The sequence below is a fragment of the Sceloporus occidentalis genome, unplaced genomic scaffold (assembly GCF_023333645.1).
Source record: "Sceloporus occidentalis isolate IW3139 unplaced genomic scaffold, rSceOcc1.0.p SCAF_136, whole genome shotgun sequence".
Classification (NCBI taxonomy): domain Eukaryota; kingdom Metazoa; phylum Chordata; class Lepidosauria; order Squamata; family Phrynosomatidae; genus Sceloporus; species Sceloporus occidentalis.
The window spans coordinates 689,776-707,621 of NW_028317116.1; the positions used below are offsets into that span (position 1 = coordinate 689,776).

Here is a 17,846-nt window from a genome sequence, read left to right on the forward strand (position 1 = left end):
CGTAGTTAACACAAATGAACAAAAAAAATCAAATCATTTTTTTCTTGTCCTGAGTTTGGAAATATTTAAAATTTTCAAGTCCTTTGCAAATATTACAAGGTGCGTATAATTTTTTTCCTAAGCTTTTTAACATTTGACCTTTTTTTTGCATACAATTTTCAAATGTGCTATGGATTTCTTCCATTATTTATTTTATTGTTCTTTTTAAAGGTGTTGGGATTTTTTTCCCCATTTTTAAATTTTTTAGATTTTTTATCACTAATCTAAAAGCAGTTGACCCAGTGATATACAGTGTGGCCTAGGCCAAAGGTTACTTCTGATGGGCATCGCACTGACTCAGGCTTAGGGTCCAACTCATGTGTGCACCATGATTAAAAATAATCTTGGGGTCTTTCCAGAGTAATTTTGACATCACAGAAGTTCCCTATTTATTATTATTTTCATTTTTGAAACAAACTTTGTCTCTCACTTTTATCACACTGATCTCCCTACCTGCTGACTATTGCATTGATGAGGACAAAATAAGTAACAAGTCCTGACAATTTCAGGACTGTTGGTAGCTAGTAACAGGTCTGGATGGCACTGTTCCATTTCTATGCCAATTATATGGTGGGCTACAGCTTGGTTTTTAAGGTCCCTAAGAATGTATAATATAGGATTTAATTATACGAAAAAATACTCTTCTAAAAATGCAATATATATTTGCAAGTTTTAATACCGTAATTAATAATATATTATTATTATTATTATTATTATTTAATGTATTGGTTCTTCTTAGTCTGTCAGACCCTTTGAATGTAGGGACTGTAAGAAGTGCTGCGGAAATTGTTGACGCTATATAAATAAAAGAAAATATATTTTATATTGATGGATTTGTGTCTTTTTTCACCCTAAATTACCATGGGACAAACGTATCATGAGATGTCTCTCTCTTCCCTCTGAGGAGCCCGGCAGATGAATGGGAGCTCTACCCAGATGAAGCATTTGCTTACATTATAGCAGCATCTGTGTTCTTCAATATACATTCCCCACACTTTATTTTCACTTTGCTAAACTACTGAAAAAGTGTTAATATCATTCTAGGTGCATTCGAGGAGCTAACTGGGTAAATATAACATTTATTGCAAAATGTGTTCAGAGACTGGTGGACTTTGTCTGCTGTAATGTTAGTTCAGATCAGCCCATCCTGCCCTGGGTCTAGGATCAGCTTATTCCCCCCCAGTAAGCAGGAGGAGGTTCTAGTTCCTCGTCTTTTTTATAGACTAAAACAAAACACTGCTGTCCTCAGCCATGTTGACTCCTGCATCTAGGAGCTTCTTGCCCCCTCTGAGCAGGGGAAGGGGCTTCTGGCTGCTGCAGGCATGCAGGGGGGCTGTGACCCAGGGGAGGACAATCACAGGGGCTGCAGCTGAGGAGGTCCAAGGAGAGAAGAAGATGAAGACCTTTGAAGATCTCCCTGGACCTTCCCTTCTCACCAACATGTACTGGTACTTCGTGAGAGGATACATTCTTCACAGTCACCAGTTACAAGTAAGAAACTTTGTTACCAAGTCCTGCTACTGTTTCATGATGCAGACTGACATCGCACTCAGACTGCTAACATTACAGCTGATTTACATATATATATAAATACAATTATTATATATCTGATGGCTCATTAGCCTATTGTCTGCTCACTAATCAGGCTTGTAAAATGTTAAAACTTATTAGAAAAGGATTTTTGTTGATTTCTATATTATTGCTCTCTATTTAAACATTTGGTTTAAAAGAAGGACATTAAACTCAAAAAAGAAGATATATATATATTGAGAATGCTGCTACATGGCACTGGTGGATTATCTCTCACCACATCTGTTTACAGATTCTCACCACAATGTTTACAAATAAAATCATTACAGGATACAAATACAAATAAATACATTCACCTTTTTCAGATAGCGGGAACCTCTTTTTTTTTCCTGAAAATGTAGTTCTATATTAAGCATTGGTATGATATACATAGCAAACTATATTTTGTATCTCAGAAAGAATGTGTGTATTCTTTGGCTTGCTTCTGATTGGACATATGTAGCCATAGTTTAATTGACTGAGGATGGTGGGAGTTGCAGCCGACAAAAGCCCCCATGGAAGACATCTCCATTCCAGCTCGGAATCAGCGAGTGCTCCAGACGGCGGTCTAATTAGCTCCCCATGTGCGCATGCGGAAAGTGCTCCCGTTTATTTCAATGGGAGCTCTTTTCCGCTGTTAATTGTCTGCAGCCAATCAGTGGTGTGAAACTTGGGACAATACTACAATAAATACATAATACAACAATAAAGTACTTATAATGTACTTTCATATGCATTGTTAAGGTGGCTCCCTGTGACACTGAGGTGTCCCTTAATATGAACTGTATTATTATTATTATTTATTGTTGTATATAGCGCCAACAAATTCCGTAGCGCTGTACAATGGGTGGACAGGACATATGTAAAATAACAATTTGACTTATAGAAACAACAGGTGAGGAGGGCCCGACTCAAAGGAGTTTACAATCTAGAGGTATTTAAAGACATCATTTAAATCTGGCTTAGCATATATTCTACATAACGCCATACCGGACCCTGCAATAACTCATAGGTGCCCACCTTTCTAATAGACACATGACTATGGCTAATCCTACCTTATGGAGTCAGTGAACTGTCTCATAGACTGTTATCTGTCTAACCTTCTGCTCATGCAGCAAACATCAGGAAATTCCTGCACGTTACCGGCACACCCTCCAACGCATGGAAGGCATTATAGCTTCTTAGAACATACGGGTTTCCTATGGACAACATTCTTATTTTAACCCCCGACGATTCCAGAGCTCCCTCCCTCCTTAAAGTTTTAAATATCTAATGTTGCAAGATTTTACATAAACCAGCATGTTAAGAGTTAAGATAATTCCTGAGTCTTGTCAACATTCCAAATACCCAAAGAAGGATAAATTAGGTGTTACTTAGGATCAGGGCTTTATTATTATTATTTATTGGTTAACATAGTGCCATCATATTCCGTAGCGCTGTACAATGGGTAGACAGGACATATAAAGTAGTGTATAACATAACCATATGACTTACAGAAACAACAGGCGAGGCGGACCCGGCTCACAATCTAACAAGATGATTTATCCAAATATCCCCTTCAGACTACGAATAGATTGTAAGCTCACCAGGGCAAGGCCCTCTGAAGTCTGCTTTATCACATGTGAATCTTACGGCTGATTTGGTCAACTTTAGTGTTGTTGGTAGTTTGTTACAGCGCTTCGGGATCTCTAGAAATAAAAGAAAATGCAACTTAATTTATTCATGGCTATTTCTGTAACTTGAGACATTTATAAGAATTAAGTATTTAAAGTGTGAAATATATAGAATATGTTTGGTGTTTATTGTGAAACTGCATGTGTTTGGAGATGGTTGCTAGAGCAAATACACTATATATATATATTTAAGCTGAGTGCTTGACGGGTTTAAAGTAACACGGTATCTTCTTATATCAGTTAATATACAAGAAGCGCTACGGACCGCTCTACAAAACAGCTCTTGGGCCGTTTAAAATGGTGAACATAGCCGACCCCGAGATCCTGCAGGCCATGCTGAGGCAAGAGGGGAAATACCCCATGAGAACGGAGATCGATATCTGGAGGCTTCACCGGGACAGCAGGAATCTTCCTTACGGGCCATTTACAGAGTAAGTTAAAGTCACCTGGAACTGTTAACCCCTTTTTTTCCCCATGTTATCACGCTGGAGTGGATTGTGTACAAAGTCCTGGTCCACAATATATTAGCAGTGATCCAGTGTAACAGTGTAGTCAGTTACTTAGTGCCACATAGTTATTCCTCCCCATAATGCTGCCGTCCTCTTTTGTGTCAGCTAGACTTGTGCATTCGGATTCGTACACATTTCGATTTTTAACAAATTTTGCTTAATTCGTTATTTCGTACGAATATCAGAAAACGAGGAGAGGATGTCTGTTCTGCCCCCCCCCCCCCCCGCAGTGTTTAAATAGCGTTACCCCCTATCTAATGGTAACATTAAAAGGTTTGGCGCAAGTTATATCTTCATATCGACAGCAATAATTATTAATTATTCTACTCAAAAGCCCCTTTAGCTCAGAAATCTAATAGGATTTACTTAGAAGAGTAGAATCCCAGAAATATTTTTCCTCCCCAGGATTGGGCATAAGTGGCACACGCTCCGTACAGTTCTGAACAAGAGGATGTTAAAGCCGGCGGAAGCGATGAGCTACGCCCCGAGCATCAATGACATCGTGACGGATTTTGTGGAGCGTCTGCAGGCGAGGCGCAGGGAGAGTCCTTCCGGTGACATGGTGAACGACATCGCCAACGAAATGTACAGGTTTGCTTTTGAAGGTAACCAATACCCCGAAAAATAATCATTACCCCTGGGGGCCGACCCAAGAAAAATCGCATTCACGCCCATTGTCTGGTTGACCGATCGGCTCTCTTGTGTTTATTCTTCGCTCCTAGGGGTGGCATACATAGTATTCGAGACCCGAATCGGATGCCTGGACGAACAGATCCCCCCTGAGACCCAGAAGTTCATCGACTCCATCAGCTTGATGTTCCGGAATTCCGTGTTTGTCACGTATACCCCGAAGTGGTCGTGGAAACTTCTGCCGTACTGGAAACGGTACATCGAAGGCTGGGATAACATTTTTGAGTTCGGTGAGTGCCGATCGTGTCGCCTTCTCCTTACTGTCCTTCAATCCTCTCGTGGGACTCCTTGTCTAGAACACAACTACATCCTTCAATGAGATTTGGGGCATAATAATGATTTCACGATGTTCTTTACCTGCTTTCCTCCAAGCCCTACCTATTTTCAAGTATTGGCTCTAAGAATGAGCCATTTCCATGGCCCTTCAACCCAGCCCTGCTTGTTTGACCTGATGTGATATAAATTGTACTATTGTTTGAATGCCAGATTGGCCCTTGGACCTCTAGCCATTTGGCAACTAGATAATACAAGTAATAGGATGGGGCTTAATTATAATGGGGGGGGCGTACAACACCTATTATTATCTCCTTTTGATCCCTCTTATCATGGTCCCCAGTGTGACAGAGCTAAAATATAATGAAGACAAGCTTGGTACCCCATACCCCTCATCACGTACCCAGCGGGATGGAGGTTCCATGTAATATTTCTTCTATAAATATAATATGTGTGTTTAGAAAATAATAACTCACTACTTGATCGTTCCACTTCAGGAAGAAAGTTAGTAGACAAGAAGATGGGTGAGATACAGTCCAGGCTTGAGAAGGGGGAAGAGATAGAAGGAGAGTATCTGACCTACCTGCTTTCCAGCGGCAAACTCACCAGCGATGAGGTGTACGGCAGCGTGTGTGAGCTGCTCCTAGCGGGGGTGGACACGGTAAGACGGTAACGTGTATGTCTCTGATACTTTGTAACGCGCTAAAGGGTTAGTGTAAGAGGGCAAGAAATTTCAAGGAACGCTGCCACAAACAAAACATTGGCAACATTGGTGGGCCATTCGACCTGAAGAAGAGGTCCTTAATGCAACTCTTTTTCATGGTTTCTCAAAGTCTTGGGTTTTTTTACATATTTTTTCATGTTGGACCAATAAAAGTTTTCATTTTTGACTAAGACCCAGTTTGCTAATAGGGGAGTCAAGGAACAGACCCCATTATGACAAGGTGTTATCGAGACCTACAACTTGTTCATGGAATGCTGAAATCGTTGGGTTTTGTATGATTTGCATATATATATAAATATATATTTTTTTGTATTTTATCACACTTTTTTCAGACCTCCAACACTTTGTCCTGGGCGTTGTATCACTTGGCACGGGATCCAGAGCTTCAGCAGACCCTGTACGAAGAAGTCATTAACGCAGTCCCCATGGATCGCAACCCAACATCTGAGGACATCACCAACATGCCCCTGCTAAGGGCCGTCATTAAGGAGACTTTGCGGTAGGTCAGGGGGTCAGGGGCAATATCGTGACCATAGCTGGTTTGAGGTGTCGGACACAAAGCTAAAAGAGCTAAAAGACTAAACGGGGTGAAACGGGGTCAGTGCTAAACCTGGTTATATTTTCTGAATGGGGACAACTGGGAAAATTGGCTTTAATAAATGTATCAAGCAATAGAATCGTCCAATCAGCAGAAGCCTATGAAAGTCCTTATCTTGGACCCATTCTAGTTTTTGGAATGGGGTGGGTTCCTGTGCCCAGGTAATCCTCAGATATTAAGGTGAAAGTGGAGATCCGACCCACGTCGACGTGGCTGCAGAGACGCTTTTATCTTCATGATGAGGTTCTATCACGTTCTAAATAATTCTCTTTCCCGATAGGCTTTATCCTGTGGTGCCAACCAACGCCAGGCTTGCGAGCGAGAAGGAAGTGGTCATTGGGGATTATCTGTTTCCTAAAAAGGTCAGGTGATATATATCCTTACATTGATCATATAGCGCCTGCAGATTCCGTAGCGCTGTCACAAAATAACAATATTTTACATTGTTAGGTAAAGACATATTGGTACAGAAGAGGGCATTGTTCTTGTGATCTTACAATCTATTGGGTGGCTAAACGGGAATGAAATAAAAGGAGAAAAGGTTTTTAGCGCTCGATTTTATCCAAGGCTGATCTCAGATATGATAATCCTTTTTTCCATGTTAATTTTGAGCTTGCGAGCCGAGCCCTTTTTCTCTAAGTTAAAGTTTTATGCAAAATCCTTTAAATGTATAAAATCACTTTTAAAAAGCTTTCATGCTTCGTTCACAGATAACGCTGGGACTGTGATGCTATCCTTCAGATATTAATCATTCATTGATATTAATTAATGAGTAAAGGGCGCTTTCCGATTGATAACAATGTATTTCTTTGGTTGCAGTCTCTTTTTGTTTTGGCTCATTACGCAATAGCCAGAGATGAGGCAAATTTCCCCGAACCCGAAACGTATCTGCCCCAGCGGTGGCTGCGAGACGGAGGGATGAAACACCATCCGTTCAGCTCCATTCCCTTCGGCTACGGGGTGCGCGCATGCGTGGGCCGGCGGATTGCTGAGCTGGAGATGCATCTGGCTTTATCTCGAGTAAGTTGCTTCTAAACGTCCGACGAATTTAATCAGATATTTTTAATTGGAAATATTATCAGCTTTAATATGTTTTTTAAAGGGGAAAATTATTTAGAATTAAAAGTATAACTTGGTTCCCATTCATTGTACGCCATAATTCCAGCGGGATGTTGTTATTAAAATATAAAATTTTGTTAAAAAAGTTTTTTTTTAAATGTAAAATCTAAACACTATTAACCCTTCTCGTTTCTGTTTGATTCTTCAGATAATCAGGACGTTTGAGGTCAGACGAGACCCTAAAGGGGGTGACATCAAATCCATTGCACGCATTGTTTTAACCCCTAGCAAGCCGATTAACTTACAGTTCTTGGAGAGAAAGCCTAGCAGTGTCTAGACTACATCTTACGACGAATAAAAATATTTATTTTCTTCCTGCCGAACTGATCCTTTGATGGAAGACATGGGTTTTTGATAATGAGTCTTTACAATATTGTATATTTAGTTTTTTACGGAAAAGATAAAAATCTCTCCATGTTAACGTAACTATCAATTTCCTAATATTTTTGATGAAAACAGTAACTCTCTGTTATCTATGAATTGTTATCCCATAATAAAACAAAAATAAACAATTAAAAAATAATAAACAATAAAAAAAAGTGTAAAGAATTTTCATTTGCCGTGATAATTGGATTAAAGATTTAGGAAAACGTGGACCAAATTTAACAAAAAGAAAAGGGTAGCAATTCTGGTGGGAAATGTTTGCAGCAATTAATAGAAGTTTTTAAATGTCTGTCCCCGGTGAAAGAGACGTAAGAATTTTATTTTATTGGACTCTTTTTGGCATTTTTATTACAGCTGTCATTTTATTCTTTCCTCTAAAGATTTAATCACGTAAATAAAACACCCATTTGTGGTTTTTCAGCCTCCATATGTTGCTTGGTAAAGTCAGGGGCCTAGGGCAAGTTTCTAGTTACAGTTTCTACAGCACAGTCTGTCTTCTGTATGATATACAAAAAAAGGTCAAATGTAGCCTTGAGATGGTGAACGGTATCTGTGACAGACAGTGAATACTTTAATTTATTGGCTGTTAACATTGATTAGGAATGTTTACCATGCACTTTGGGTAAAGTCTTCAAGACGGTCATCCTCTCTAATGAGCATTGGGCAGATGTTCCAATCCCGGCTGACCATCTGCCCAGCACTTTGCCCGCTATCTACGTTCTACATATTAAACGTATATTGCAGGCGCCGGTCTGCAAAGCTGTTGGGCTCCGATCTCCTCTCACAATCAAAGTTTTTGAACTTTTATGCCATTTGCTCTATTTTCTAGGGCAGGGACTATGGCCCATAACAACCTCGCCTTGGTTACGAGGAAAAACTGCACTTTGTACGGAGAATAATAACATTAGTTTGCAAAGTAAATATGCAGTAACTTTGTATTTAAAGGGAACCTGTCGTCTAAACTGTGGATATTTACTGTTTATTAAACCCTGCGTTGGAGCAGCGCACGTTCCAGCTTTATTTTAAGGTGCTTTGTACATACTTTTTCAGGTGACAGGTGTAATATAATGACACTTTTCAACGGCATCAGTATACAAAAGAAACTGTACATACCTCCCAAGTGTCTTTTTCTAAGAGGGACAGTCCCTCTCCCCTCTCCTGATGCCCCTCTTTTTTAGGAGATCAGAATGTTTGCTGGGTATGAGGGGATCGCAGGGTTCTACAGCCCTAAAAGCCCCAATAATGTGTATAGAAACAGTGCTTTGTCTTTATTATGATTGGTTAGAGTAAGTAGCAGTATTCACATGGTAAAGTGAACAGTTACGCAGTTTGCTTTTGGTCCAATCATATATTTTTTACACATTAACTGCTATTAGCTATAATAGTTAAAAACAAAATAGAACCAGTATTCTCTATTTCTGTTTATTTGATACATTTTAACAATTGCCAAATAGTAATGAATGACATCATCATATATTTAAAGATACAGAACACAAAACAAGATACTTTTATTAAATCTGTTACTAGCACAGTGCTTTATCTGTACCTAGATAAAAATAAAATACAACTGGGTCATCATCTCTGTTCCTCTTTGTGATACAATATACAAAAATATAGCTTTAAACAAAATGAGCTCATGAAACATTAAATATATACGGTAGTTAGTAGATTAAACAGTCTCTGCTCCTGATTAATGATTTTGGGGTGTTTGATGCTCCACGTCCTGATCTGTTTTACTCACTTTTTTTTGTATTATGTTTTTTTCCGAGGTGATTCTGGTTTAAAGAGCAAGACATGACTTCCAGTAACCTCCAAGGGTGTTTATCTATAGGACCAATATAGATAGATACCAGGTCCATGGATCATATGGAGGAGTTTATTGCTGGATGGATACTATGTGTCTGGTACAGTCCCTGTGGGAGGTGTGACATGTTTGTGACATGTGTGGCATAGCAGGGACTCTACAAGTAGGAGTTGCTTGCATTGTCACTGTATTTATTGTATAACAGACAGTACAACCAAGGCTTGCCTCCCATAACCATGGCCAGGCTCCTGTCTGCCCTTAGCACCCTGAGGCTGGCCTTAAACAGCCCCTCTCCAGCCATGTTAACCCCTGCATCCCTGAGCTGCTTGCCCCCTCTGAGCAGGGGAAGGGGCTTCTTGCTGCTGCAGGCATGCAGGGGGGCTGTGACCCAGGGGAGGACAATCGCAGGGGCTGCAGCTGGGGTGGTCCAAGGAGAGAAGAGGATGAAGAGCTTTCAGGATCTCCCTGGACCGTCTCTGCTCACCAATATGTACTGGGTGTTCCTGAGAGGATACCTGCTGTACTCCCATGAGCTGCAAGTAAGTTTAACTCATCTGATTCCAGGAAATGGGGGGGGGGGGGCGCATTGGCAAAATGCAATACACATTTCAACCAGTAGGGGATCAGGGTTCCCAAAAGCTACCAGGTCACTCAGTTTTGGGGCTGTCACAATGCATGCTCAGTTCCCTCATATATCAAAGGTCCCGTAGGGCCTGAGGCGCACACATCAGTCTCATTATGTATTGAGGGAATATGCCTAGGGTCACTGGTGTCTTATTGCCCCCATAGATGGGTGTGCCTTTTTTATTAAGCCCTCCCCTAATCTACGATGCCCCACCCATTCTGCATTGGAATTCCAAACCAAATTGAAATTGTAAAATTGCCTCCTTCATAATCTTAATTAATGAGAGAGAGAGAGAGAGAGAGAGAGAGAGAGAGAGAGAGAGAGAGAGTTAAAAGCAAATAATACCCCAAAATCTGTCTGATTTGGTTTACCAAAATATTTATACTCACAGTTAAAGAAATACAGTTTATTATAATTTACATTAAACTGCATTAAATGCCCTAATGCATTGTTCAACCAAAATACAAATCTGGCAGGGAATCCACAAGAATGGACGCTACCCACAATAGTTCTAATGGAAAGGATCCAGTCAGTGTGTAAATATATATGTATATAAACACTTGTTTATTTATTAGAAAGTAATATTAAAAGTCGGATGCTCTAAGATCTTTCCATCAAAGCAGCGCAATAGAAAACTGAAATTTAATATCATTTCTGGGAGAGAATTCCCATTTTGGATTCCTTCCATCCATACTGACCACTCTCAGCCACACGCACACTCCAATAATCACAACACATATCTTAGCCGCACACACCACTCTCAGCCACACACACTCCAATATTCACAACACGCATATTAGCCGCACACATCACTCTCAGCCATATCCCTGCACACCCATGATCAGTTTGGTGCCTCCCTTCTGGCTGCGACCTCGCTGATCACCCACTAACCTTGGATTGATGGAATTGGACATTTAATCACCAGACCTCCAAGTCACCTCAAAGATGGAAGAATACTTAAAACATGTAATAATAAATAAAAAGATGTAGCAACACATTCAAATATTTAATCAGGGATTAATTGGGAAGGAAGTATTAATACAATAAATAAATACAATAGGTTAAAGGGCTTCAGTTTTTTTCTGATATCTGAGATGATTCAGGTAGCCGGGGGTGTTACAGGGTCACCGTACCCAAGGCTGGGTCCCCCTGTTTGAGGGCTGAGGAATCACCAGTCAGTCCCTCATACGGATAGCACTCAGCTATCCACGGATCATCCAGACCACCATTCGTAGCAAACCAAGAAGAACTCTCTTTATTACAAACGCACAGAACTTTATACAATCTCAATGCAATGTGCACCGAACCCAACCCCCAATCCCATCAGCCACATCCCATCACAAATCCCATCAGTATACAGGGGATGTATCAAGTGAGGGGGATTACAGAATACAATGGGTTCCCCCACCTGTGTTATCCCCCCTGTAGTGCGGGTGCCGTCTGGGCAGACAGGGCTGTGCTGGCTGATTAAGAGCCCCAGCCAGATTATAGGATCGTCTCTTTGAAGGCTGGGGCTGAATCCACATCAGTCTCTGGGCCGGTTACACAATAAACACAATATAATATATTACCGGGTCACGGTATACGGAACCGGACACAAAAGTGCTCCGTGACCCGGCTAAACTTCATATGACACATGAGCCAGCTAGCCTGGCCCTGTCACAGGGGGGCGCAGAGACAGACCCCATATTGTCCCGTGTTACACCTGTAATGTATATTAATGTTCTAACCTCGAGCTCTATAATCATTGTGTAAAGATAAGACTCGCAGTGTTATCGTATTATCATCGTGGGATAGGAGAAGGGGCAAAAAGTCCAAGAGATCTGGGGCTCAGCGGCTGGCCGACCTCTGCTCTAGAGATATAAGGGTAAGGATACACAGCTTGAGAACAGATACATGGTTAACATTAACCCTTTTACTGTCAAGACTAAGTCCTATGTCTTATATTGTTTCTATATATTCCCCCCTTATTACAGGAGTCCCGCTAACTGACATTTGCTCCCACCATCCGCGGGAAAAACGGAAAATGTTCCTCCCTACCCGTTGTCATTTTTAGTGATGCGTTCGCTTTAAGATATTGTGTTACTGAGAAGTCCCTCGCGTTCCGTTTATTGTTCTACCGGTGCGTTTCAGTTTATTTTCAAGAAGAAGTATGGACCTATATGGAAAACCTCTCTGGGACGTTATAAAATTGTACACATTGGTGATGTGGATCTGTTGGAGAGCGTCCTGCGGCAGGAGGGGAAATATCCGGTAAGGAGCGACATGGAGTTATGGAAGGTCCACCGACGGCTGAGGGATTACGCCAACGGTCCGTTTACAGAGTGAGTGCGTAGCGTCTGGGCTGGAGTAGGGATGACTATGTGGTCCTGGCGTTTGTGTCTTGTGTAGCTCCAACAATAACAGTCACGTCGCATCACAAACGTCACTTTGTAAAAAAACATCATGATGTCACTACTTATCGCGTGGCTTATACATCAAACAGCTTGGGGGCCAGGGGTTTCTTCCCACGAGGGTTTCTGTAGGTGGAAACTACTACTTTATGGACAATGAATTCTTCTTTCAGGGAGGGCCAGCGTTGGCGCTCGCTGCGCTCCGTGCTGAACAAGAAGATGCTGCGCCCAGCCGAGGTGGTTCACTACGCCGAGACGACTAACGAGGTGGTGACGGACTTCCTGGCACAGCTCGACGAAATGAGAAAAGACTCACCGTCTGGGGATATGGTGAATAATGTAGCAAACGCCCTGTATAGATATTCTTTCGAAGGTAATAATGTAACAACGTATAGCAATGAATAACAATGTATACTCTGTATAATAATGTATTATAAAGCTCCCCCCCAAGGAAGCCAAGACTTAACAAACCTAGACTGGCCCCATGGCCCGTCGGACACATTCCCAACGGGCAGGTGGATGGAAGGGCTGCGTATTTACCTCCGCCATTCCACGTGCCACTCAACATGGAAGGAGAAGCTGGCTCATTCATTCCAGTACATTTTGTCCCTTTTTCCTATATTTTTTTAGGTATTTCACACATACTTTTTGAGACGCGGATCGGTTGTTTGGAGAGGCAGATCCCCGCGGAGACTCAGGAGTTCATCGATTCTATTGGTTCTATGTTGAAGAATTCCGTCTATGTGCATATTTTGCCGCAATGGACCAACAATATATTGCCCTACTGGAAACGCTATATAGGCAGCTGGGACAAAATCTTTTACTTTGGTGAGTGCTTTCACTATGGAATAACCTCGTTAATTATTTCTTTTTAAAAACATCTCTTGTTTAGTGGTCAAAATTTACTATTTAGGGAAGAAGCTCGTAGACCAAAAGATGGAGAAGATCCAGGAACGTTTGGATAAGGGTGAGGAGGTGCAAGGAGAGTATCTGACGTACTTGCTGTCCAACGGCCAGCTAACAGATAAAGAGGTCTACGGCAGCGTGGTGGAACTTCTTTTGGCCGGCATTGACACGGTTTGTAAAACAGAAGCTTCTTTTTATTTATTTCTCTTTTATTTCCTCAAAAACAGGTCGTATCTAGAAGAATAATGGCCGATAAAGATAAGAACTACTTGATTAAAATGAATGGTTATAGTGCGACATTTTGTTTCTCCTGCCACCAAGTCCTCTTTTGTCCACAGACCTCCAACACTTTATCCTGGGCCCTGTATGAACTGTCGCGTAACCTCGATATTCAGGATGCGCTGTATGAGGAGGTGTTAGGGGTCGTTCCTGGAGATGGGATACCCACCGCCGAGGACATCTCCAAAATGCCCCTGCTGAAGGCTGTGATCAAAGAAACGTTGCGGTAAATCCAGTTCTTTCATTGAGCGTAGCGTCCATCTGTAGGAAGTTCTAATACAGACGATATAATAGAGCTGGTCGTGTTGCGTTGGGGCCAAACCATGACTTGGCTCGGCTTGCCAGAAGGGCTTGGGTGCTAACCAGAGCTGGTCCTCCTGCTACGCCACCGGGTTGTTTGTTATTTATGGACGCACACTTGAACGTTGTACGTATCCGACGATGGGGTTGGATCTTCTCATCTGTTTGCCAAGACTAACGAGGTCTATGTCTGGGTATAACCTACCTTTGGAATAGTATAAGGGTTGTTGCATTCTCATGTATGCCGTACATTGGCAGGGTCTACCCACGCGCAGGAATTAAGTGTTATAAGAGCTGTTGGTTGTCTCCTGGCGGTTTTCAATATTTCCAATTGTGACACAACTCGTTCTCCTCCCGTGTTTTAGGATGTATCCCGCCGTACCAACCAATTCCAGAATTGTTGTTGAGAAACCTATTATAATCGGAGATTATTCCTTCCCGAAAGATGTAAGTCGCAATCATCCCTGCCTTCAGCACTTCACATTGAAATAATTGGCGACCTTGAGGGACAATGGGCAAGTTTAATGCATTAATGGGGTGTTGTTTGGAAGCCAAAAATAATTAGACTCTGTTATCGGAAAACCTACACCTGTTCTCAACCATTTGGAGGATGACAAAGAAATGAAACCTTAAATTCTGGTTTTATCAGTTTTCCAATAGAGAGCTAGGTCACATGGTCTGGATCTGACTCCTTCCTATTCCGCTCCACTATAATCACATATAAGCCTCCGAGTTGGTGCTTTTGCTCCCAGAATGTGTTGGTTGATATCCCTGCTTGAATGCTGGTGACCGAATTTAGTGTATCTTTAAATGATAACAAGTCAAGGTTTCAATGACGACCGGTATTAGAGCCATTTGGGCAACACATTTGGCAAGTCTTCACGGAAGGGTTAATACTTCAAGATTCTCAACACATAGACGGATTCAATATTTAGAAAAAGGTAGGGTTGAATCGAATTATTATGTCACAAACTCACCTATTGCGATCTCCCGGCTTCTCTCTGCAGACCCTCTTCGCTCTGAGCCATTACCTCATATCTCGCGAGGAGGCCAATTTCCCCGAGCCAAACAAATTCATTCCCCAGCGCTGGTTTCGAGAACAGAGGGTAAGGAATAACCCTTACAGCTCCATCCCCTTTGGGCACGGCGTTCGTGCCTGCGCTGGGCGTCGGATCGCGGAGCTGGAAATGCACCTGCTGATAGCGCGGGTAAGTGCGGGCCGTGAGTTTCATTATCACAGGGGGGTGATGTAAGAAACTGGAATTCGCATAAAAAAGTTGCTCTCAACAATAAAGATAGGGGGGAATGATAACCACGGTCCTAGTAATAGCGGCAATCAGAGCAGAGTATACTGTCCTCACTCACTATATTGCCCTTATGTATAGACAGCCCCTATGGAGTTTGCGAGAGAGACAAACTCCCTGTCAGGGGAAGCACTCCCTGCTCATGCTGCTGACAGGAAGCCCACATGGAGCAAACCACTTGTTGTAGGGGGGGGATCTATTCCAACTTTTATTTGGTTTGCCTCTGTATTTTTGGCCAGGTCTGGTAATAGTCTGCGTTGTTTTTTTTTTTGTGTTGAATTGTTTTTTTCTTTGACCTCCAGCTAATGAAGAAGTATTTACTTAAACCAGAACCGCAAGGCGGGGAGATTAAAATCGTGGCCCGGCTCGTCTTGACCCCTCACAAACTCATAAACCTGCAATTTGTGGAGAGGAAGCCGCTGTCCCCCAGGTCTGTCTGATCGCCGCTGCCCGCCCCGCTCATCACAGAAACGCAGATCTTTGTACATGGACAAAATATTCAATGTTCACAACTGTACAAAAACGTCGGCCTGAACACGGGCCCCCAGGACCCACTCATACGTAGCTCCTCGTAACCTAGTAACCTAGTATGTGCCAGCTTTATCAACGTATGACTCAAAATCTAGGACCTAGGGCATGTGAGCGCTTCGTGGCCATGACCTCACAGCGTGTGCATGCGCAGAGTGTCGATTACATCACACACACAGTGGTTTTAATGTATAAAGAAATTCTGATAGAAGTTATTATTTTTGCTACAGAGAGAAATGAATCGATGTGGAATTTATTTGCCGTTTTATAATCACCTCTCTGCTTTGGATTTTATTTACAATGTAAATGTCTGTGAATATAAGAGTTAATAAATCGGATTATTGACAATAAAATTGAATGATATTTACACAAAACTCTCTACTCGATTATTTTTGTTCTCCCGAGTTAGTGATGTCATCTATTGAAGGTAATGCTAGATATTTTTCGTAGCTGATAACATTTTTATGCTGCTATGGCAACAAAGAATGTCCATCTATGATCATGCTCTTCTTGTGTCATATGACTAAATGGAGGCCTGATTCAGACTACAAGGGGAACGAGAACGGTTATAAAAGTAACATAATCGAGGATGTACATGAAGAGCTGTAAACACCAAAGCCTGCCACTAGGGGGAGCACCACACACACACTCACTCTAACACTATACACTTAGTCATTCATACACATAAGCTCCCACCGCACCTGCCCTAGCGATCCCCTGAATTAAAGGGACACCCCGGTGCCCACATGCAGCTCAACCAATGAATGCACATTACTGAGAGCAATGAGATAGTTGTTCGCACAGGCCTTGGAAGCCCAGCGTTGGAGTTGGCCGGCTGTGAGTATAGTGATTGTTCCTTTCATGGAAAGAGGTGAGTATATTCTGCTGGGGGGGGGGAGATGCACTTGGAGATATGTAACGTTCAGACGGCATCCGAAAGGCAAAGGCGTTTGTTCGTGGCTGGCTGTGCATCATGGGGGTTGTAGGCAGGAGGCATAGTGCGAGTGGTTAGTGGCCCTATGTGCTGATCTGATACAACCTCCAGAGCCTGCATTAAACGTGAGATATTAGGCACCGTCATGAGGTCCTTGTCATGTTTTTAGTCATAGGGTGACTTAAAGGGGCTTTTGCCATAGGGCACACATTGGGAAAGTTGGGGGGGGGTATTAAAAGCCAAAAGCCACCTGGATAATGCCCCGGCGATCTTCTTGCCCTAACTGTATTAACATCTACAACTTCTGCTGGGAGGCTGTTCCACTTATCCACCACGCTCTAAGTAAAACATTCTTACATTAACTTTTAACCATATGGTTTTTTTTGTGTGTTAACCATTGCGGGGCCGGCTCAGGTGAGGGATTTGCACCCTACCGGTTCAGACAGTTTTCCTTACTGTGGCCTCGCATGTAACAGGCGTGTCTGGCCTCTCCTGCTGTAGGGAGGGAATCTGGCGTGTTCTCGGAACTGCCGGTATTATAAAGGTCTGTTACACGCGAGTCCTAAACCATCAGAAAAAAACCATGTTAACGGGGCGGCTGATAACAGCGAAAACTGCCCGGCTGCAGCAAACATGCCTGACCTGCGCCGCACCAGCGAGATCCAAAGCCACTCTCGGGGCCCTCGGGGCCCAACTGGACAAGGAGAAGACTCTGAAGACAATGAAAGACCTTCCCGGCCCCAGCAAGTGGAGCGCTCTGTACTGGATATTTCTTAGAGGAAACCTTTTCCATATGCACGAGTTAGGGGTAAGACTCGTTTTACTTTACTGAGAGGGTGGTGGATAAGCGGAACAGCCTCCCAGCAAAAGTGGTAGAGGGTAATACAGTGAGGGCATATAAACATGCATTGGATAGTCAGGAATCTAAGACGAGACCAACGACTGATTAAGGTTTAAGTCTTTACAGCAAACTAGACGGGGGCCGAATGGGGCCGACCTGCTGGCAGGTTCTAGGTTATAAGGAGTATAAAGTGGGGGACCCTAATCAGGTTGCTGATTTAAAATGAAGGATCAGATCCGGACAGAGAATGTATCGGGTATTCTAGTTGTGCCGCCTTCAGCCACAGATCTAGCTAAGAACGGTAGAAATTCTTTTTAAGTGTTAACAATACAAATAAGCAGGTTTTGTGTCTAT

The 17,846-nt window shown here is 42.5% G+C and overlaps 1 protein-coding gene and 1 pseudogene across 1 annotated transcript; both read left to right on the top strand.

Moving 5' to 3' along the window:
• The first annotated feature begins 1,290 nt into the window (after positions 1-1,290).
• Positions 1,291-7,471, top strand: LOC149281269 (sterol 26-hydroxylase, mitochondrial-like). Its single transcript, XM_089499474.1, has 9 exons — positions 1,291-1,530; positions 3,522-3,712; positions 4,196-4,395; positions 4,513-4,710; positions 5,251-5,414; positions 5,810-5,976; positions 6,356-6,437; positions 6,895-7,095; positions 7,343-7,471. The coding sequence occupies exons 1-9, from the start codon at positions 1,291-1,293 to the stop codon at positions 7,469-7,471; spliced, it is 1,572 nt and encodes a 523-aa protein (XP_089355600.1).
• Positions 7,472-9,752: 2,281 nt separating this feature from the next.
• Positions 9,753-17,428, top strand: LOC149281270 (sterol 26-hydroxylase, mitochondrial-like; annotated as a pseudogene).
• Positions 17,429-17,846: the final 418 nt, after the last annotated feature.

What these genes read in the sequence shown, in the direction of transcription:
- LOC149281269 (XM_089499474.1), top strand. Translation starts at nt 1,291, where the DNA reads ATGTTGACTCCTGCATCTAGGAGCTTCTTGCCCCCTCTGAGCAGGGGA. An exon ending in TTCACAGTCACCAGTTACAA is followed by an intron (nt 1,531 to 3,521) that starts GTAAGAAACTTT and finishes TTCTTATATCAG; the next exon opens with TTAATATACAAGAAGCGCTA. An exon ending in CCTTACGGGCCATTTACAGA is followed by an intron (nt 3,713 to 4,195) that starts GTAAGTTAAAGT and finishes TTTCCTCCCCAG; the next exon opens with GATTGGGCATAAGTGGCACA.